Below are 24,324 nucleotides of genomic sequence, written 5' to 3'. Positions count from 1 at the left end.
TTAGGCCTGAGCCTTGCGGCGACGGCCGATATCTGCTAAATTGTGAGTGTATCAACCTCTAAACACTCTGCAAGATCACCGGACCTTATCTATCCCCTAAATCCGGACGGATCTTCGCAATACTCCCTAATTCAGAGACTTTTATGAGAAGTCAAGGTCCGCAACAACTGTCAGTCATTGCACTAGATAGAGACTGTATTCCTGAGACTGTTACTGTTCATTGGATGTACCGCAAGCATTTAAGTAAAGTTATCCAAGTTCAAGTACCTTGTGGACCTTCAGTCATTTCATGCACCTAACGTTACTGGGAAGGGCGGCGATAGGCCGGAGAATTACCTCAGCATACTAGCCCTCAGCCTGGCATCACGAACTATAGGGTTAACATTAACCCCTCATATACTGAAACAACACCCCAACTACCATACACCCCCCAAGGGCTACCACACATACATACATACACACATACACACATACATACATACATACACATACATACATACATACACACACCCAGTGGGGGAGATTTATCATTAATTGTCTATTGTAGACACAGATCTCCCCCTTTACACTGTTTGTCTAATTTACACTCTTGCTCAAGATTTAAGCACATCCTTCACATCCTTAAGCACATCAAGTTGAGCACATCCTTTGATACATTTTGTGCAAATATAGAACCCCCCCCCCCCCCCTCATTCTACCGTATACTCCTTCTCTACTGCACACTTCACAGAGCTGGGGCATTTTCCCGCTGTACACTGCTCACATCCCCCAACTACAGCTAGGACTACTATTTCCATCATGGACAGACTCCATCCATGATGGGAGTTATAATTCAGGGGCTGAGGTGCAGATTGCACCGGGTCATTCTCCCGCTGCGATCCACATTTATTAACTGTAAAAGTCAGTGGAACATGCGGCTACACTGCGCTGCCCACCGGCTACTGTATACATCTCTCTTAATTCATAATCCCCACCGCCGGGAGACAGGAGCTCTCATTGGTGAATAGCTTTTCACCAATCAGAGCTCCAGTCTCCTGGGCGGGGATTATGGAATGTGATACAGTATACAGGAGCCGGCATGTATACAGGAGCCAGTGTAGTTGCATGTGCCGCTGGCTTTTACAGTTAATAAATGCGGATCGCAGCGGGAGAATGACACGGTTCGATCTGCACCTCAGCCCCTGTACTACAACTCCCATCATGGGCAGAGTCTGTCCATGATGGGAGTAGTAGTCCTAACTGTCCCAAAATAGTTAAGATAATTCTCAGATGCTTTAGAACATTTTGGTACGTGTCCTCTGAGGTGGTGTACATTTGCGCAAGAAAAGTGCATTTGCGCATTTTTTTTGCATTTAAAAAAACCCACGCAGTTAATAAATTTGATTCTACAATAGAAAGTGCTCTATGGTAAACTTAACCGTAGACATGGCTAGGAAGAATTCTATCAGATTTTGCGCAAAAAAAAGACACAAAAAAAAAATCTTGCACACATTTTAGCCTTAAAAAAAAGCTCTATATACAATGATACATTCCCCATTGAGTTTTATATATATATATATATAGATTATAAATATTGAATATATTCTCAGCACCTGGATACAGACCTCAGAATGTTGCAGATATTTTCTCAGTACCAATTACTGTCGATGAATTTCCGAAAATCTAATAAAGTGATTAAACTCTTTTCCTGTCATCTTAATTAAACGCTCAGAATACTTTGCCGGTTTTTCCAGGTGTCGCCCTGATTGGATCCCCGTGTAGTGAAATGTCTCCGTATGCTGTGGCACCCCGCTGCAATGTGGGGCGAGAACCATGACCGACATAAAATACAAAAACATATCAGAAGAGACCGATGTAATAACTGGTCTGATCCCAAATCACCACCATTGTTCTTCATAGACCAGTGTCTCCCATACCAGGGCAGGCTATTTGTTGTGGAGTTTTGCAGGACCCTTGTTGGTCCCAAGTGACCCTGGGTAGGCTTTGGCAACTACCTCCTCAAAGATGCCTCGTACTCTGTCTCAACTCTACAAGTCCTCCCTTCTCAATACTCCTTACGCTCTTACCATTTCAATGACACAAATAAGGTTAGTAACAAACTAAGACCCCCTCTTCCAGAAGGTTCTAAACAATAATTAACCAGCTAGGAAGGTCTAGTTTGAAGAAATCAGAGCTAAGCCATGAGCCTTCACCAAGAGCCACCACCATGCGCATCAACCATGAGTATCAACCATGATCGTCAACCATAAGCCTTATCCATACATCTCAACCATGAGCCTCAACCGTAATACTCAACCAAAAGCCTCAACTAGGGATGAGCGAATCGAATCGGACAAATCCGAATTCGTTATGAATTTCAGGAAAAATTTGCTTTGCAACAAATCCGAATATTGCTGCGATTCAATCGCACAAATCGCTTCTTTAAACTCCATTTAGTGCGATCCAGGCTCCAGGTCATCTAAGATAGCGGCTCCACATGTGAGGACATGGGGCAAGGAACGCTGGGAAGGCAGGAACACGGGTAGATGGGATGACCCTGTCATCTGTAGTTTTTATCAGAACCATTTTTGCTTTGATGGGATTTTTTGATCGCTTTTTATTAATATTTTTATGGTGTATGAAGTGACCAAAAATGCACAATTTTGACTTTGGTATATTTCTACTATAAACAGGACCGGGTTGTACAGGTACGCCCTCACTCCTTAAGGTTTGGGGATGCAGGGCGTATCCATATTCCCTGCATCCCCAAGAGGTTAAACGGGTACTCCGGTGAAAACCTTTTTTCTTTTAAATCAACTGGTGCCAGAAAGTTAAACATATTTGTAAATTATTTCTATTAAAAAATCTTAATCCTTCCAGTACTTATTAGCTGCTGAATGCTACAGAGGAAATTCCTTTCTTTTTGGAACACTGATGGCATCACGACCGCAGTGCTCTCTGCTGACATCTCTGTCCATTTTAGCAACCGTGCATAGCAGATGTATGCTAAGGGCAGCATGGTTGCTCAGTGGTTAGCACTGCTGCCTTACAGTGCTGGGGCCTTGGGTTCAAATCCCACTAAGAACAACAATAAATAAAGAGTTTTTATTATTATTAGTATTATTATTATTATAATGACGTCAGCAAAGAGCACTATGCTCGTGATGTCATCAGAGAGAATTCCAAAAAGAAAAGAATTTCCTCTGTAGTATTCAGCAGCTAATAAGTACAGGAAGGATTAAGATTTTTTAATAGAAGTAATTTACAAATCTGTTTAACTTTCTGGCACCAGTTGATTTAAAAGAAAAAAAGGTTTTCAGTGGAGTACCCCTTTAACCCCTTAAGGACCGGAGGTTTTTCCGTTTTTGCATTTTCGTTTTTTGCTCCTTGCCTTTAAAAAATCATAACTCTTTCAAATTTACACCTAAAAATCCATATGATGGCTTATTTTTTGCGCCACCAATTCTACTTTGTAATGACGTCAGTCATTTTGCCCAAAAATCTATGGTGAAGCGGGAAAAAAAATCATTGTGCGACAAAATTGAAAAAAAAAAACGCTGTTTTGTAACTTTTGGGGGCTTCCGTTTCTACGTAGTACATTTTTCGGTAAAAATGACACCTGATATGTATTCTGTAGGTCCATACGATTAAAATGATACCCTACTTATATAGGTTTGATTTTGTCGGACTTCTGGAAAAAATCATAACTACATGCAGGAAAATTAATACGTTTAAAATTGTCATCTTCTGACCCCTATAACTTTTTTATTTTTCCGTGTATGGGGCGGTATGAGGGCTCATTTTTTGCGCCGTGATCTGAAGTTTTTAACGGTACCATTTTTGCATTGATAGGACTTATTGATCACTTTTTATTCATTTTTAAATGATATAAAAAGTGACCAAAAATGCACTATTTTGGACTTTGGAATTTTTTTGCGCGCACGCCATTGACCAAGCGGTTTAATTAATGATATATTTTTATAATTCGGACATTTCCGCACGCGGTGATACCACATATGTTTATTTTTATTTTTATTTACACTGTTTTTTTTTTTTTATTGGAAAAGGGGGGTGATTCAAACTTTTAATAGGGGAGGAGTTAAATGATCTTTATTCACTTTTTTTTTTCACTTTTTTTTTGCAGTGTTATAGGTCCCATAGGGACCTATAACACTGCACACACTGATCTTCTATGTTGATCACTGGTTTCTCATAAGAAACCAGTGATCAACGATTCTGCCGGATGACTGCTCATGCCTGGATCTCAGGCACTGAGCAGTCATTCGGCGATCGGACAGCGAGGAGGCAGGTAGGGGCCCTCCCGCTGTCCTGTCAGCTGTTCGGGATGCCGCGATTTCACCGCGGCTATCCCGAACAGCCCACTGAGCTAGCCGGGATGCTTTCGGTTTCACTTTAGACGCGGCGTTCAACTTTGAACGCCGCGTCTAAAGGGTTAATAGCGCGCGGCACAGCGATCAATGCCGCGCGCTATTAGCCACGGGTCCCGGCCGTTGTTAGAGGCCGGGCCCGACCCGCTATGACGCGGGGCCACGCCGTGGCCCCGCGTTATAGATCGGGAGTGGACACATGACGTTCCAGTACGTCATGTGTCCTTAAGGGGTTAAGGGGTTAAATCTTAAATTAAAAATTTCCAAATATCTTTAATCTTTTCAATTGTGAGGCCCTATGGTCTTGTCAGGGTCTGGGTTATTCTGTCTGGGTCATTCTGCCACATTATGGTCTCCTCATGCTGCTGGCACATTAAATGAAACTTAATCTATTTTAAATCTTCTGTTAAAATTTTCCAAAATATCTTTAATCTTTTCAATTGTGAGGCCCTATGGTCTCATCATGCTGTTGCCACCTCCAGGCTGGGTCATTCTGCCACTATATGGCCTCCTCTTGCTTCCGCCAATTCCAGACTGTGTCATTCTGCCACATTATGTTCTCCTCATGCTGCTGCCACCTCCAGGCTATGCCATTGTTCCACCATATGGTCTCCTCATACTGTTGGCACCTTAAATTAAACTTTTAAAATTTTAATCTATATAAAATCTTCAATTAAAATTTTACAAGATATTTTTAACTTTTCTTTTGTGAGGCCCTATGGTCTCGTCAGGCTGCTGCCAGTTCTAGGCTCTGTCATTGTGCCACTATGTGACTTGTTATATTGGGTTTTGTGGTCATACGGTATTAGTTCAAAGTAAACGCTTTGAGCACCCAACACATTAAACTTGTGAATCTAATCAAAATCTTAAATTAAAATAAATTGATGGAATCTTTTCAAGACTGAGGCCCTATGGTCGTTGACTTCATATATTACCTGTGGAATTACCACACGAATCCAATGAAACAGCTTGGAGCGATAACAATGAACCATAACTGATTAAATGAAACTTTTTGCACTTTGACAGTCAGAGAGGCAGGGGCTGGAACAGGTGGTAGCTCGCCTCACAGAGGACCGCCAGTTTCAAGATACAGATACATTGATGCATCTTGTCAAGCCCTTCTACATCTCTTCTGTTATTGAACAAAATCTGAATTGCAAGGGGCAATTCTGCACTGAACCCCTCGTCATGCAAATGGGGGATTTGCATAAGGAAAAAATTTAGTTTTATGTGCTACCACATTATACTTTGGAGCTTCTTCTTTGTCTTCCTTGTCTCGTGCCTCCTCTTAGGCCTTCTAATAAAAGCTTCAGAGCCGAGCTCTTTGGGGATCCTCAAATGTCGCAGGATTGGACTCCACGCCAAGGCATACTGTTGCTCCTGTGATATCTTCGGTGCCTGTTAAACTCAGACGTAAAGTCTTGAGTTGGGGACATTCTTCTTTGCCAGTTGGTCAACTTAGAAGACGGAAGACTCGACCACAGAAATCTGCAAGTCCCTTACAGCCTTTGCCCATTCCAGAAATCCCTTGGTCTCATGTAGTGGGGAACTATCTGAGTTTCAAAGAAGAGGGGAAGACCAAAGGGGAGTATGGGTACTTTAACTTCGGGGAGACACGCTGAGCGCACTCTTGTCATGTCCCCGCTGCCAGCGGGGCTGGGATTCGCATTGCAGGATGCGCCCGCATGCGAATCCCAGCCTGTCACTCACCTCCCTGGTCTTTCTCTTCCCACAGCCCCGGCGCGTGTACCCCTGCCTCCGTTATCTGAACATGCACATGTGCCTCCTGCCCTGACCTACTGCTACCTTGACCACATCTTGCCAGTTTCCTTCTGTGCCACGCTACATCCCAGCAACCTGTGTGGACGAGTTGTGCCAGGGTTAGCGACCTGGGTGCCGCCTGCCGCAGAAAGTTCATCCCGCTTTGCAGCGGGCTCTGGTGAAAAACAGGCGGTAGCTCACCTCGTGGCCGACCACCAGCTCAATGCTTACCAGAATGGGCCCTGAAAAAGGGATTTTGAAAAATTTTAATAAATTAAAATTAAATTACGTAAAAATGACATAAAAAATCTCTTTAATCTCTTCAATTGTGACGCCATATGGTCTCCCGACCCTGTTACCACATCCAGATGCTCTGCGTCAGTGATTCTAATACCAATGCCTGAATAACAGTATCATTTCACTACCCCAGCACACTCCATATGCATGTTAGGACAAGGCAAAGTGTTCTACACCCCTATTCAGGCTCTCTGTAGCCCGGAAATAGATGTTTTTAATAGTGATTTGCAATGAATAAATTCGGCCCAAACCCAATTTTTTCGGAAAATTGGGCAAATCGGCCAAATCAAATTTTTCAAAAAATGTGCTCATCTTTAATCTCAACCATGGGTCTTAACAATGAGGGTGCTGGAAAGTTGGATTAACTCTGTACCATGTGACCAAAACAGCAGCATTAAAACACTATATAAAACCTTATCACACAAATAATTTCAAAAAGCACAAAACATGCACCAATCTGAGCCTCAGTTCACACCACATCAGAGCGCGATTCTGACAGCGCGGCCTTCACCTAACAACCACAAAGTGTAACCGGGATCCTGCAGAACATCCATGGGATCAAATAAAGGGAAAGAAACCATTAATAACGTTTATCCAACAAGGGGAAATAAGGTTTAATCATCCACAATATTGTTCCCGGATATATCTATAGGACATAGAAGTCGGGGTCTTGCTGAGCCGCTCGGAATCACAGAAGCTGATGGATATTTTCTCATCTGTTCTCGGTTTTGAGGGTAACTAAGAATCTCTCTGCCTGACTGTTCCTTATCCCGCTGCGACACCAAACACGAAACATGCGACTGACTACAAAGAGCTGCATCGCTGTACAGTGTATCATGTGCCTGACACTGAGCTGTACATCTATCTCTCATATCTATCTATCTATCTATCTCATATCTATCTATCTCATATCTATCTATTGCATATCTATCGATCTATGTATCTATCTATCTATCTCATATCTATCTATCTATCTCATATCTATCTATCTCATATCTATCTATCTCATATCTATCTATCTCATATCTATCTATCTCATATCTATCTATCTCATATCTATCTATATCATATCTATCTATCTATCTATCTATCTATCTATCTATTTATCTCATATCTATCTCATATCTATCTATCTATCTATCTATCTATCCATCTATCTATCTCATATCTATCTATCTATCCATCTATCTCTGTGGCAGATCTTCCTCTATCTGTGGTAGACGTCTCAGTTCTTCTATCCATATTAAGTCAATGAATTTATTATATCATGGGGGGGCAATAAACCTTCTTTGATCTTTGACTCCATCAGCCAATCCCGTCGCCCCCCAGTAATATTCGCTCCAGCTGTTTATGCACCTTTTGCGCCCGTCATATTATTAGTTGTTCAGTATAATTTTTTTTTCTTGGCCTAGAGACTTAATTAATCTATAAAGATGTAAAGAAGTCAGAAAACTCTTTATGTTTTTCTCAATTTTTATTTTTGTTTCCTTTTTGTCCATTTAAGTAAAACAATAGTTTTTTGTCTTCTGCGGCAGGTAGCAGCGGATGGCGGGTTGTCATTTCTCGCCCCATACCTTTGTCGATAAGCATCATGACCACATGAGCGTTCCTTCCTCTTTCAGCCGCTTTACGGGAGACTTAATGTTCATTTGAAGAATAGTGGGATCTGGAGGGGCAGAAATTGTTATATTCTTAGCTGAAGTTTCCGCGCCGGCATCTCGAGCTGCAGGGAATCCTGTACCAAAGCGTCTCTCCCCTGGAACATCCTTAAATTACAAGAGAGACGCGTCTTGTGACATGATCCGATCTCCTACCGCTGACAGCTGGGGTGGGATGTAATTGTCAGACGAGAACCATAGGAAATGTATTCATTTTTGATAAGCTGAAATTCTACAACAAATGTATTCATGGCGTATCTGTTATTCCCCACAATGCACTCTGTGTGCTGTTATACAGTGTGTATCACCTACCTTCACACTGTTTCATAAAACTGATTTGTGCCCTAGAAACATTTCAAAGTGAGTCGCACGCCGTTTGAAATTATTTCTTTTCTGCAATTCCACAGACTGCCGCGTAAAAAAACAAAAAATCATAAAAAATACATGAAAAGTTCAATATATGATCCACAAGGTCACATCATATAGGGAATGATTGCTCCAAAACATTTCAATATGCAGAGACGTAGAAAAGATAACGCACTCACCAGGGCTCTTGTTGGGGTAAAATTCAGGCTTTATTCAACTAGTGGTGCATCTTACAGACAGGTACACAGGGAGCTCGAGATGGAACAGGAAGGGGGCGTGCCGGGGGCGGCAACTAGTTTCACGTACAAGGGCACTTCCTCTGGCCCCAACAGGCAGGGGGAGTGCAGGGGGCGGCAACTAGTTTCACGTACAAGGGCACTTCCTCTGGCCCGAATAGGCAGGGAGCGTGCAGGGGGCAGCAACTGGTTTCACGCACAAGGACGCTTCCTCTGGCCCCAACAGGCAGGGGGAGTGCAGGGGGCGTGCAGGAGGCGACAACTAGTTTCACGCAGAAGGGTGCTTCCTCTGGCCTGAACAGGCAGGGGGCAGCAACTAGTTTCATACACAAGGGCACTTCCTCTGGCCCGAACGTGCAGGGGGCGGCAACTAGTTTCACGTACAAGGGCGCTTCCTCTGGCCTGAACAGGCAGGGGGAGTGCAGGGGGTGGCAACTAGTTTCACGTACAAGGGCACTTCCTCTGGCCTGAACAGGCAGGGAGCGTGCCGGGGACAGCAACTGATTTCACGCACAAGGACGCTTCCTCTGGCCCAAACAGGCAGGGGGCGTGCAGGGGTGGCAACTAGTTTCACACAGAAGGGTGCTTCCTCTGGCCTGGACAGGCAGGGGGCAGCAACTAGTTTCATACACAAGGGCGCTTCCTCTGGCCCAAACAGGCAGGGGGCGTCAACTAGTTTCACGCACAAGGGCGATTCCTCTGGCCCGAACAGGCAGGGCGTGTGCAGAGGGTGGCAACTAGTTTCACGTGCAAGGGCACTTCCTCTGGCCCAAATAGGCAGGGGCCATGCAGGGGGCGGCAACTAGATTCACGCACAAGGGCACTTCCTCTGGCTGGCACTCTGTGCCGGCCAGAGGAAGCGCCATTGTGCGTGAAACTAGTTGCCGCCCCCGGCACGCCCCGTCCCTGTTCCATCTCGATGCTCCCTTTGTACCTGTCTGTATGACACCACTAGCCAAATAAAGCCTGAATTTTACCCCAGCAAGAGCCCTGGTGAGTGCGTTATCTTTTCTACACCTCTGCATATTGATGTGATCTGCAATTCTACTTACCGCCTTGAGATAAGAACAGATCCAGTGGGAACTTTCAGCCAAATACAGTTACATTTGCCTAAACTGTGGATATAGGAACCGTCTCTTCATTCAAGTATTAGTGGTGACGGACAAAACTGTCTTATTGCTTCTTGTGTTTCACATTGTTCCAAAACATTTGTTTACCCAAATAAGTGCAAATAAATAAATCCCTAACAGCTGATATATAACAATGATGAAGTAAAGACGTGTTACAGGTTTAAAGATACGACAACAAAACCAAAAACTGTATAAACGTCAATAACTGAAGAAGGAGCCGAGGAGACACAAAGGGCTTCATTTACTTGTCGGGTTTTTACTAGTGGGAAATGTCGTTCCAGACTTGTAGGATTCCTTTCTATTAACTATGGGGAAAAGTCGGGAACATGTTTTGATCAGCTTTTTCTAGGTGGAAATTTCCAGCCATTTATCTATAGAGTTTTCATATAGTAAATAGGTTGGGTTGTAAAACCACACACCTTTTTTGGGGGGGGGCAGCCACACCCTCTTTGTGACAGACCACACCCCTTTTTCAGATTTTCATGATGCAATGTTGGGTTTGTCTAATTTTCCTGGCGCACACAGTCACACACTGGCGCAGACATGTCGCTGACACTCTGCGCCAAAATAACCCGACAGAAACTGGTTGGTTTCAGCTTAGTAAATGAGGCCCAAAGTGTCCTGAACACACATATGGGCAGGGATCAGTGCTCTCTAGTTCTACCCAGAACCTCTGTCCATGGCAATTGTGTAGGCGCCTTAAAGGGGTACTCCGTCCAAAGGATAGGGGATAGGATGTCTGATCGCGGGGTTCGCGTCGCTGGGAACCCACATGATCTCGGCTGCGGTACCCCAGACATCCAATGCATGGAACAAATTTCGGATGCTGGGCGGAGGCTCCTGAGGTCACGACCGTGCCCCCCACAATGCAAGTCTATTGGAGGGGGTGTGACAGCCATCACGCCCCCTCCAATAGTCTTGCATTGAGGGGGCATGGCCGTGACTTCTCAAGCAGGACGTGGCCATAACATCACTAGCCTCCGGCGCTGCGTCTGATGCTTTAAACGAATGCCGGGTGCAGGGAGATCGTGGGGGTCCCCAGTGGCGGGACCACTGTGATCACACATCTTATCCTCTATCCTTTATAGGGGATAATATGTGTTGGAGCAGAGTACCGCTTTAAATGGCGACTTCAAAGCTAGAAGACAAACCCTACTCTGAATAAGTGCTCGGTCATCATAGGTCAAAACAACAAACAACAGCAACACAGTCAGGTCAGGGAAAACAGGTCAGGGTAAACACAAAATAAATACAATATGAACAGGGAGCCGAGTCAGAAATCCAAGAGGAAGCAAATGTACAGAATCATGTATCATATACAGAGCCAAACACAGAGCCACAGTCACAAAACCAGGAAAACAGGATCAGATGCAACCACTAGCTACAGAGACAAACTCTTTTCACAAGCAAAGTCAAATAGAACACCTCCTCCTTCTCCCTGAGTCTGCTGTGCTGTGCTGTGTCTCTTCATCCAATCACTGCAGGCTGCTCTGTTACCCCTTTCGCCCTGTTTTCATTCTGCAGTCTGATAGGACAGGAGTGAGCACAGAGAATTACTAGTCCCGCCCTCACTTCCAAGACTTTGTTCTAGCCTGTGCTTCAGCTGGGACAAAGATGATGCTGCACTTGGACAGGATTATGTTCTGTATAGTATGGGAAAACATAGTGGTCTTTTTTATTATCCAAGATTTGTATAAAAAGGAGATAGAAGGTTTCTAGGAACTATATTATAAAGGTGAATGTTTTGCCAAGATGAATAACATATAAAACATTTTTTCCTGTACGCCCATGGGAATTCTGGTCCCCGCAGCTCACCGGGTGGGGACGGGACCGAGATGCCTGCTGAAATCATTCAGTAAGCACCCCGTGCAAACCCCTGGGGGGGTCCTGAGACCAATTTAACTGGCGAGCTGTGGCAATTCCTGGTCATACGGGTCCCTGGTGACCTGGTGACCCGGAAAATATTGGGGATCGGGGCTGTCCAAAGCAGTACAGAGTATTTCAGGAGAGGAGTGTACTGATCATGTGAGGGGGGGGTCACAGGGCGAGAGTTATATCGTGGAGGAGCAGGGTCCACAGCAGTACAGAGTTTTTCAGGAGAGGAGTGTACTGATCATGTGGAGGTCACAGGATGAGAGTTATATAGTGGAGGAGCAGGGTCCACAGCAGTACAGAGAATTTCAGGAGAGGAGTGTGCTGATCATGTGGAGGTCACAGGGTGAGAGTTATATAGTGGAGGAGCAGGGTCCACAGCAGTACAGAATATTTCAGTAGAGGAGTGTACTGATCATGTGGAGGCCACAGGGTAAGAGTTATATAGTGGAGGAGCAGGGTCCACAGCAGTACAGAGTATTTAAGGAGAGGAGTGTGCTGATCATGTGGAGATCACAGGGTGAGAGTTATATAGTGGAGGAGCAGGGTCCACAGCAGTACAGAGTATTTCAGGAGAGGAGTGTGCTGATCATGTGGAGGTCACAGGGTGAGAGTTATATAGTGGAGGAGCAGGGTCCACCGCAGTACAGAGTATTTCAGGAGAGGAGTGTGCTGATCATGTGGAGGTCAAAGGGTGAGAGTTATATAGTGGAGGAGCAGGGTCCACAGCAGTACAGAGTATACAGGAGAGGAGTGTACTGATCATGTGGAGGTCACAGGGTGAGAGTTATATACTTGAGGAGCAGAGTCCACAGCAGTACAGAGTATTTCAGGAGAGGAGTGTGCTGATCATGTGGAGGTCACAGGGTGACAGTTATATAGTGGAAGAGCAGGGTCCACAGCAGTACAGAGTATTTTAGGAGAGGAGTGTACTGATCATGTGGAGGTCACAGGGTGACAGTTATATAGTGGAGGAGCAGGGTCCACAGCAGTACAGAGTATTTCAGGAGAGGAGTGTGCTGATCATGTGGAGGTCACAGGGTGAGAGTTATATAGTGGAGGAGCAGGGTCCACAGCAGTACAGAGTATTTCAGGAGAGGAGTGTGCTGATCATGTGGAGGTCACAGGGTGAGAGTTATATAGTGGAGGAGCAGGGTCCACAGCAGTACAGAGTATTTCAGGAGAGGAGTGTGCTGATCATGTGGAGGTCACAGGGTGAGAGTTATATAGTGGAGGAGCAGGGTCCACAGCAGTACAGAATATTTCAGTAGAGGAGTGTACTGATCATGTGGAGGCCACAGGGTAAGAGTTATATAGTGGAGGAGCAGGGTCCACAGCAGTACAGAGTATTTAAGGAGAGGAGTGTGCTGATCATGTGGAGATCACAGGGTGAGAGTTATATAGTGGAGGAGCAGGGTCCACAGCAGTACAGAGTATTTCAGGAGAGGAGTGTGCTGATCATGTGGAGGTCACAGGGTGAGAGTTATATAGTGGAGGAGCAGGGTCCACCGCAGTACAGAGTATTTCAGGAGAGGAGTGTGCTGATCATGTGGAGGTCAAAGGGTGAGAGTTATATAGTGGAGGAGCAGGGTCCACAGCAGTACAGAGTATACAGGAGAGGAGTGTACTGATCATGTGGAGGTCACAGGGTGAGAGTTATATACTTGAGGAGCAGAGTCCACAGCAGTACAGAGTATTTCAGGAGAGGAGTGTGCTGATCATGTGGAGGTCACAGGGTGACAGTTATATAGTGGAAGAGCAGGGTCCACAGCAGTACAGAGTATTTTAGGAGAGGAGTGTACTGATCATGTGGAGGTCACAGGGTGACAGTTATATAGTGGAGGAGCAGGGTCCACAGCAGTACAGAGTATTTCAGGAGAGGAGTGTGCTGATCATGTGGAGGTCACAGGGTGAGAGTTATATAGTGGAGGAGCAGGGTCCACAGCAGTACAGAGTATTTCAGGAGAGGAGTGTGCTGATCATGTGGAGGTCACAGGGTGAGAGTTATATAGTGGAGGAGCAGGGTCCACAGCAGTACAGAGTATTTCAGGAGAGGAGTGTGCTGATCTTTTTGGGGTGGTGACCTGATGATGTTTTATTGATGTGATACATTTTCTTATTTATTTTTTTAGTTCCATTTTTTGTTTATGTTTTTGGTTTGTTTTTGTTTGTCAACTCCCTCATTTCAGCAGATGATCCTTTATCCCGTGTCCAATATTTCATCCTGCTAAATGGCCGTTCCTCAAATAATAATTTGCTCTGTATGGGGCGGTGACTGGATACGCGGCGCGGTACAGGGTCGAGGATGGATTTCACGTATTTATCTAATCATTTCTGGGGAGGAATCAACTTATTATTTTCCTCTTTATCGCCCACGACACGCCATTAATAATAGCGCAGACGAGGCCTTTATATTGGGGAATCAGCGGGATAATAAGTGAGTTTGGGTATCGCCGTCTCATATATAAACCCTGCGTGGCGGAGGGCAGAGTGACGGCGCTGGAAGCGTTACCGCTGATGTACGGCTTTAATTCCACGGCTTTTTATGAAATGGGGCTATTTACGTCCCGACTTTTATAGTTCGAGTTTAATTGCGTTGAGATTAATTTCTTCTTGTCTTCTTTCCCCTTCACAGAAGGTGACGAGACCGGAGTAATGGATAGTCTGCTCGAGGCCTTACAGTCGGGCGCCGCGTTCAGGGACCGCAGAAAACGGACTCCGAAAGCCAACGGTGAGTCACATCTCCTAACACTGTGCTATTCCTGCAAGGTGTAAAACAGTCTTTCCCAACTAGTCTGCCTCCAGCTGTTGCAAAACTACAACTCCCAGCATGCCCGGACAGCCGAAGGCTGTCCGGGCATGCTGGGAGTTGTAGTTCTGCAATAGCTGGAGGTACGTTGGATAGAAAGCACTGGTGTTTGTTGCTAGAAGTATGAGTTGTACAACCTGTTTGTTACTGAAGGGGGCGCCACTGGCCTTGATGCTCTGCACCTCCAATCCCATACTTGCACCCTGATTCCCGATTTCACTAGTTACGCGCTGTTATTTGACAACTGTCTGGCAGCATCATGTGTGCAATAAATGGTTATGACTATATTATATATGAACTATATGGTTTATATGATTATAATATAAATGCACAATACACTATATGGTTTATATCATTGTATTATATATATGCAGTGCACTATATGGTTTATATCATTGTATTATATATATGCAGTGCACTATATGGTTTATATCATTGTATTATATATATGCGCAGTGCACTATATGGTTTATATCATTGTATTATATATACGCAGTGCACTATATGGTTTATATCATTGTATTATATATACGCAGTGCACTATATGGTTTATATCATTGTATTATATATACACATTGCACTATATGGTTTATATCATTGTATTATATATACGCAGTGCACTATATGGTTTATATCATTGTATTATATATACGCAGTGCACTATATGGTTTATATCATTGTATTATATATACGCAGTGCACTATATGGTTTATATCATTGTATTATATATACGCAGTGCACTATATGGTTTATATCATTGTATTATATATACGCAGTGCACTATATGGTTTATATCATTGTATTATATGTACGCAGTGCACTATATGGTTTATATCATTGTATTATATATACGCAGTGCACTATATGGTTTATATCATTGTATTAAATATACACAGTGCACTATATGGTTTATATAATTGTATTATATATATGCAGTGCACTATATGGTTTATATCATTGTATTATATATACGCAGTGCACTATATGGTTTATATCATTGTATTATATGTACACATTGCACTATATGGTTTATATCATTGTATTATATATACGCAGTGCACTATATGGTTTATATCATTGTATTATATGTACACATTGCACTATATGGTTTATATCATTGTATTATATATACGCAGTGCACTATATGGTTTATATCATTGTATTATATATACGCAGTGCACTATATGGTTTATATCATTGTATTATATATACGCAGTGCACTATATGGTTTATATCATTGTATTATATGTACGCAGTGCACTATATGGTTTATATCATTGTATTATATATACGCAGTGCACTATATGGTTTATATCATTGTATTATATATACGCAGTGCACTATATGGTTTATATCATTGTATTATATATACGCAGTGCACTATATGGTTTATATCATTGTATTATATATACGCAGTGCACTATATGGTTTATATCATTGTATTATATATACACAGTGCACTATATGGTTTATATCATTGTATTATATATACGCAGTGCACTATATGGTTTATATCATTGTATTATATATACGCAGTGCACTATATGGTTTATATCATTGTATTATATATACGCAGTGCACTATATGGTTTATATCATTGTATTATATATACACAGTGCACTATATGGTTTATATCATTGTATTATATATACGCAGTGCACTATATGGTTTATATCATTGTATTATATATACGCAGTGCACTATATGGTTTATATCATTGTATTATATATACGCAGTGCACTATATGGTTTATATCATTGTATTATATATACGCAGTGCACTATATGGTTTACAGTCATGGCCGTAAATGTTGGCACCCCTGACATTTTTCTAGAAAATGAAGTATTCCTCACAGGAAAGGATTGCAGTAACACATGTTTTGCTATACACATGTTTATTCCCTTTGTGTTTATTGGAACTAAACCAAAAACGGGAGGGAAAAAAGCTAATTGGACCAAATTGTCACCAAACTCCAAAACTGGTCTGGACAAAATTATTGGCCCCTTAACTTAATATTTGGTTGCACACCCTTTGGAAAAAATAAGTGAAATCAGTGTCTTTCTATAACCATCAATAAGCTTCTTACACCTCTCAGCCGGAATGTTGGACCACTCTTCCTATAATCATCAATAAGCTTCTTACACCTCTCAGCCGGAATGTTGGACCACTCTTCCTATAATCATCAATAAGCTTCTTACACCTCTCAGCCGGAATGTTGGACCACTCTTCCTTTACAAACTGCTCCAGGTCTCTTATTGGACGGCGCCTTTTCCCAACAGTAATTATAAGATCTCTCCACAGGTGATCAATGGGATTTAGATCTGGACTCATTGCTGACACTTCAGAACTCTCCAGCGCTTTGTTGTCATCCATTTCTGGGGGATTTTTGACGTATGTTTGGGGTCATTGTCCTGCTGGAAGACCCAAGATCTCGGATACAAACCCAGCTTTCTGACACTGGGCTGTACAGTGCGACCCAAAATCCATTGGTAATCCTCAGATTTCATGATGTCTTGTACACATTCAAGGCCCCCAGTGCCAGAGGCAGCAAAACAACCCAAAACATCACTGACCTCCCCCATATGTCACTGTAGGTACTGTATCCTTTTCTTTGTAGGCCTCATTCCATTTTCGGTAAACAGTAGAATGATGGGTTTTACCAAAAAGCTCTATCTTGGTCTCATCTGTCCACAAGACGTTTTCCCAGAAGGATTTTGGTTACTCAAGTTCATTTTGGTAAAATGTAGTCTCTGTGTCAGCAATGGGGTCCTCCTGGGTCTCCTCCATAGTGGGGTCCTCCTGGGTCTCCTCCATAGTGGGGTCCTCCTGGGTCTCCTCCATAGTGGGGTCCTCCTGGGTCTCCTCCATAGTGGGGTCCTCCTGGGTCTCCTCCATAGTGGGGTCCTCCTGGGTCTCCTCAATAGTGGGGTCCTCCTGGGTCGCCTCCATAGTGGGGTCCTCCTGAGTCTCCTCCATAGTGGAGTCCTCCTGGGTCTCCTCCATAGTGGGGTCCTCCTCGGTCTCCTCCATAGTGGGGTCCTCCTCGGTCTTCTCCATAGTGGGGTCCTCCTCGGTCTCCTCCATAGTGGGGTCCTCCTGGGTCTCCTCCATAGTGGGGTCCTCCTGGGTCTCCTCCATAGTGGGGTCCTCCTGGGTCTCCTCCATAGTGGGGTCCTCCTGGGTCTTCTCCATAGTGGGGTCCTCCTGGGTCTCCTCCATAGTGGGGTCCTCCTGGGTCTCCTCCATAGTGGGGTCCTCCTGGGTCTCCTCCATAGTGGGGTCCTCCTGGGTCGCCTCTATAGTGGGGTCCTCCTGGGTCTCCTCCATAGTGGGGTCCTCCTGGGTCTTCTCCATAGTGGGGTCCTCCTGGGTCTCCTCCATAGTGGGGTCCTCCTGGGTCTCCTCCATAGTGGGGTCCTCCTGGGTCTCCGCCATAGTGGGGTCCTCCTGGGTCTCCTCTTTAGTGGGGTCCTCCTGGGTCTTCTCCATAGTGGGGTCCTCCTGGGTCTCCTCCATAGTGGGCTCCTCCTGGGTCTCCTCCATAGTGGGGTCCTCCTGGGTCTCCTCCATAGTGGGGTCCTCCTCGGTCTCCTCCATAGTGGGGTCCTCCTGGGTCTCCTCCATAGTGGGGTCCTCCTGGGTCTCCTCCATAGTGGGGTCCTCCTGGGTCTCCTCCATAGTGGGGTCCTCCTGGGTCTCCTCCATAGTGGGGTCCTCCTCGGTCTCCTCCATAGTGGCGTCCTCCTGGGTTTCTTCCATAGTGGGCTCCTCTTGGGTCTCCTCCATAGTGGGGTCCTCCTGGGTCTCCTCCATAGTGGGGTCCTCCTGGGTCTCCTCCATAGCGGGGTCCTCCTGGGTCTCCTCCATAGCGTTTCATTTCATTTAAATGTGGACAGATAGTTCATGCTGACACTGATGCTCCCTGATCCTGCAGGACAGCTTGAATATCTTTGGAACTTGTTTGGGGCTGCTTATCCACCATCCGGACTATCCTGCGGTGACACCTTTCATCAGTTTTTCTCTTCCGTCCACGCCCAGGGAGATTAACTACAGTGCCATGGGGTTGGAAACTTCTTGATAATGTTGCGCACTGTGGACAAATCTAGATCTCTGGAGATGGACGTGTAACCTGGAGATTGTTGATATTTTTCCACAATTTTGGTTCCCAAGTCCTCAGACAGTTCTCTCCTCCTCTTTCTGTTCTCTCCTCCTCTTTCTGTTCTCTCCTCCTCTTTCTGTTCTCTTCTCCTCTTTCTGTTCTCTTCTCCTCTTTCTGTTGTCCATGCTTAGTGTGACACACACAGTGCAGAGATTAAGTGAACTTCTCTCCTTTTTATCTGCTTTCAGGTGTGATTTTTATATTGCCCACACCTGTTACTTGCCCCAGGTGAGTATAAAGGAACATCACATGCAGGAAACAATCTTATTTATCCACAATTATGAAAGGCGCCAATAATTGTGTCCGGACCATTTTTGGAGTTTGGTGACATTATGTCCAATTTGCTTTTTTTCCTCCTTTTTTGGTTTAGTTCCAATACACACAAAGGGAATAAACATGTGTATAGCAAAACCTGTGTTACTGCAATATATATACATATATATATGTATATATATATATATATATATATATATACACAGAGGAGAGGAGATATATATATATATATATATATATATATATATATACATACAGAGGAGAGGAGATCTATATATATATATATATATATATATATATACAGAGGAGAGGAGATCTATATATATATATATATATATATATATACAGAGGAAAGGAGATCTATATATATATATATATATATATATATATATACAGAGGAGAGGAGATCTATATATATATGTATATATATATATATATATATATATATATATATATATATATATACACAAAGGGAATAAACATGTGTATAGCAAAACCTGTGTTACTGCAAACCTTTCCTGTGAGGAATACTTCATTTTATAGAAAAATTTCAAGGGTGCCAACATTTACGGCCATGACTGTATATGATTATATTTTAAATGCGCAGTGCACTATATGGTTTATATGATAGTATTATATGCACAGTGCACTATATGGTTTATATGATAGTATTATATGCACAGTGCACTATATGGTTTATATGATAGTATTATATGCACAGTGCACTATATGGTTTATATGATAGTATTATATGCACAGTGCACTATATGGTTTATATGATAGTATTATATGTGTGCAGTGCACTATATGGTTTATATGATAGTATTATATGCACAGTGCACTATATGGTTTATATGATAGTATTATATGCACAGTGCACTATATGGTTCATATTATTGTATTATATATGCACAGTGCACTATATGGTTTATATGATAGTATTATATGCACAGTGCACTATATGGTTTATATGATAGTATTATATGTGCAGTGCACTATATGGTTTATATGATAGTATTATATGCACAGTGCACTATATGGTTTATATGATAGTATTATATGTGCAGTGCACTATATGGTTTATATGATAGTATTATATGCACAGTGCACTATATGGTTTATATGATAGTATTATATGTGTGCAGTGCACTTTATGGTTTATATGATAGTATTATATGCACAGTGCACTATATGGTTTATATGATAGTATTATATGTGCAGTGCACTATATGGTTTATATGATAGTATTATATGTGTGCAGTGCACTATATGGTTTATATGATAGTATTATATGTGCAGTGCACTATATGGTTTATATGATAGTATTATATGCACAGTGCACTATATGGTTTATATGATAGTATTATAAATGCACAGTGCACTATATGGTTTATATGATAGTATTATATGCACAGTGCACTATATGGTTTATATGATAGTATTATATGTGTGCAGTGCACTATATGGTTTATATGATAGTATTATATGTGTGTAGTGCACTATATGGTTTATATGATAGTATTATATGTGCAGTGCACTATATGGTTTATAACTTTATATGATAGTATTATATGCACAGTGCACTATATGGTTTATATGATAGTATTATATGTGCAGTGCACTATATGGTTTATATGATAGTATTATATGTGCAGTGCACTATATGGTTTGTATGATAGTGTTATATGCACAGTGCACTATATGGTTTGTATGATAGTATTATATGCACAGTGCACTATATGGTATATATCATAGTATTATATGCGCAGTGCACTATATGGTTTATATGATAGTATTATATGCACAGTGCACTATATGGTTTATATGATAGTATTATATGTGTGCAGTGCACTATATGGTTTATATGATAGTATTATATGCACAGTGCACTATATGGTTTATATGATAGTATTATATGCACAGTGCACTATATGGTTTATATGATAGTATTATATGCACAGTGCACTATATGGTTTATATGATAGTATTATATGTGTGCAGTGCACTATATGGTTTATATGATAGTATTATATGCACAGTGCACTATATGGTTTATATGATAGTATTATATGCACAGTGCACTATATGGTTTATATAATAGTATTATATGTGCAGTGCTCTATATGGTTTATATGATAGTATTATATGTGTGCAGTGCACTATATGGTTTATATGATAGTATTATATGTGTGCAGTGCACTATATGGTTTATATGATAGTATTATATGCACAGTGCACTATATGGTTTATATGATAGTATTATATGCACAGTGCACTATATGGTTTATATGATAGTATTATATGCACAGTGCACTATATGGTTTATATAATAGTATTATATGTGCAGTGCTCTATATGGTTTATATGATAGTATTATATGTGTGCAGTGCACTATATGGTTTATATGATAGTATTATATGTGTGCAGTGCACTATATGGTTTATATGATAGTATTATATGTGTGCAGTGCACTATATGGTTTATATGATTGTATTATATTTGTGCAGTGCACTATATGGTTTATGTGATAGTATTATATGCACAGTGCACTATATGGTTTATATGATAGTATTATATGCACAGTGCACTCTATGGTTTATATGATAGTATTATATGTGTGCAGTGCACTATATGGTTTATATGATAGTATTATATGTGTGCAGTGCACTATATGGTTTATATGATAGTATTATATGTGTGCACTGCACTATATGGTTTATATGATAGTATTATATGCACAGTGCACTATATAGTTTATATGATAGTATTATATGCACAGTGCACTATATGGTTAATATGATAGTATTATATGTGTGCAGTGCACTATATGGTTTATGTGATAGTATTATATGCACAGTGCACTATATGGTTTATATGATAGTATTATAAATGCAGAGTGCACTATATGGTTTATATGATAGTATTATATATGCACAGTGCACTATATGGTTTATATGATAGTATTATATGCGCAGTGCACTCTATGGTTTATATGATAGTATTATATGCACAGTACACTATATGGTTTATATGATAGTATTATATGTGCAGTGCACTATATGGTTTATATCATAGTATTATATGCGCAGTGCACTATATGGTTTACATGATAGTATTATAAATGCAGAGTGCACTATATGGTTTATATGATAGTATTATATGTGTGCAGTGCACTATATGGTTTATATGATAGTATTATATGCACAGTGCACTATATGGTTTATATGATAGTATTATATGCACAGTGCACTATATGGTTTATATGATAGTATTATATGTGCAGTGCACTATATGGTTTATATGATAGTATTATATGCACAGTGCACTATATGGTTTATATGATAGTATTATATGTGCAGTGCACTATATGGTTTATATGATAGTATTATAAATGCAGAGTGCACTCTATGGTTTATATGATAGTATTATATGTGTGCAGTGCACTATATGGTTTATATGATAGTATTATATGTGTGCAGTGCACTATATGGTTTATATGATAGTATTATATGTGTGCAGTGCACTATATGGTTTATATGACAGTATTATATGCACAGTGCACTATATGGTTTATATGATAGTATTATATGTGCAGTGCACTATATGGTTTATATGATAGTATTATATGCGCAGTGCACTCTATGGTTTATATGATAGTATTATATGTGTGCAGTGCACTATATGGTTTATATGATAGTATTATATGCACAGTGCACTATATGGTTTATATGATAGTATTATATGCACAGTGCACTATATGGTTTATATGATAGTATTATATGTGCAGTGCACTATATGGTTTATATGATAGTATTATATGCACAGTGCACTATATGGTTTATATGATAGTATTATATGTGCAGTGCACTATATGGTTTATATGATAGTATTATAAATGCAGAGTGCACTCTATGGTTTATATGATAGTATTATCTGTGTGCAGTGCACTATATGGTTTATATGATAGTATTATATGTGTGCAGTGCACTATATGGTTTATATGATAGTATTATATGTGTGCAGTGCACTATATGGTTTATATGACAGTATTATATGCACAGTGCACTATATGGTTTATATGATAGTATTATATGTGCAGTGCACTATATGGTTTATATGATAGTATTATATGTGCAGTGCACTATATGGTTTATATGATAGTATTATATGCACAGTGCACTATATGGTTTATATGATTGTATTATATGCACAGTGCACTATATGGTTTATATGATAGTATTATATGTGTGCAGTGCACTATATGGTTTATATGATAGTATTATATGTGCAGTGCACTATATGGTTTATATGATAGTATTATATGTGTGCAGTGCACTATATGGTTTATATGATAGTATTATATGTGTGCAGTGCACTATATGGTTTATATGATAGTATTATATGCGCAGTGCACTATATGGTTTATATGATAGTATTATATGTGTGCAGTGCACTATATGGTTTATATGATAGTATTATATGCACAGTGCACTATATGGTTTATATGATAGTATTATAAATGCACAGTGCACTATATGGTTTATATGATAGTATTATATGCGCAGTGCACTATATGGTTTATATGATAGTATTATATGCACAGTGCACTATATGGTTTATATGATAGTATTATATGTGCAGTGCACTATATGGTTTATATGATAGTATTATATGCACAGTGCACTATATGGTTTATATGATAGTATTATATGTGCAGTGCACTATATGGTTTATATGATAGTATTATATGCACAGTACACTATATGGTTTATATGATAGTATTATATGTGCAGTGCACTATATGGTTTATATCATAGTATTATATGCGCAGTGCACTATATGGTTTACATGATAGTATTATAAATGCACAGTGCACTATATGGTTTATATGATAGTATTATATGTGCAGTGCACTATATGGTTTATATGATAGTATTATATGTGTGCAGTGCACTATATGGTTTATATGATAGTATTATATGCACAGTGCACTATATGGTTTATATGATAGTATTATATGTGTGCAGTGCACTATATGGTTTACATGATAGTATTATATGTGTGCAGTGCACTATATGGTTTATATGATAGTATTATATGTGTGCAGTGCACTATATGGTTTATATGATAGTATTATATGCGCAGTGCACTATATGGTTTATATGATAGTATTATATGTGCAGTGCACTATATGGTTTATATGATAGTATTATATGTGCAGTGCACTATATGGTTTATATGATAGTATTATATGCACAGTGCACTATATGGTTTATATGATAGTATTATATGCGCAGTGCACTATATGGTTCATATAATTGTATTATATATGCCCAGTGCAATAAATGGTTTATATGATAGTATTATATGTGTGCAGTGCACTATATGGTTTATAT

The 24,324-nt window shown here is 41.0% G+C and overlaps 1 protein-coding gene across 1 annotated transcript in view; it reads left to right on the top strand.

The window, feature by feature from the left end:
* Positions 1-24,324, top strand: part of DIAPH2 (diaphanous related formin 2) — a gene marked incomplete in the record, with an annotated part of 1,463,478 nt that overhangs the window by 1,217,705 nt on the left and 221,449 nt on the right. Inside the window, 1 exon segment of the mRNA XM_056540556.1 lies at positions 14,323-14,418. Within this exon segment, the coding sequence (XP_056396531.1) occupies positions 14,323-14,418 (96 nt within the window).

The sequence above is a fragment of the Hyla sarda genome, chromosome 9 (assembly GCF_029499605.1).
Source record: "Hyla sarda isolate aHylSar1 chromosome 9, aHylSar1.hap1, whole genome shotgun sequence".
Classification (NCBI taxonomy): domain Eukaryota; kingdom Metazoa; phylum Chordata; class Amphibia; order Anura; family Hylidae; genus Hyla; species Hyla sarda.
This window is presented reverse-complemented; position numbering and strand designations above follow the sequence as displayed.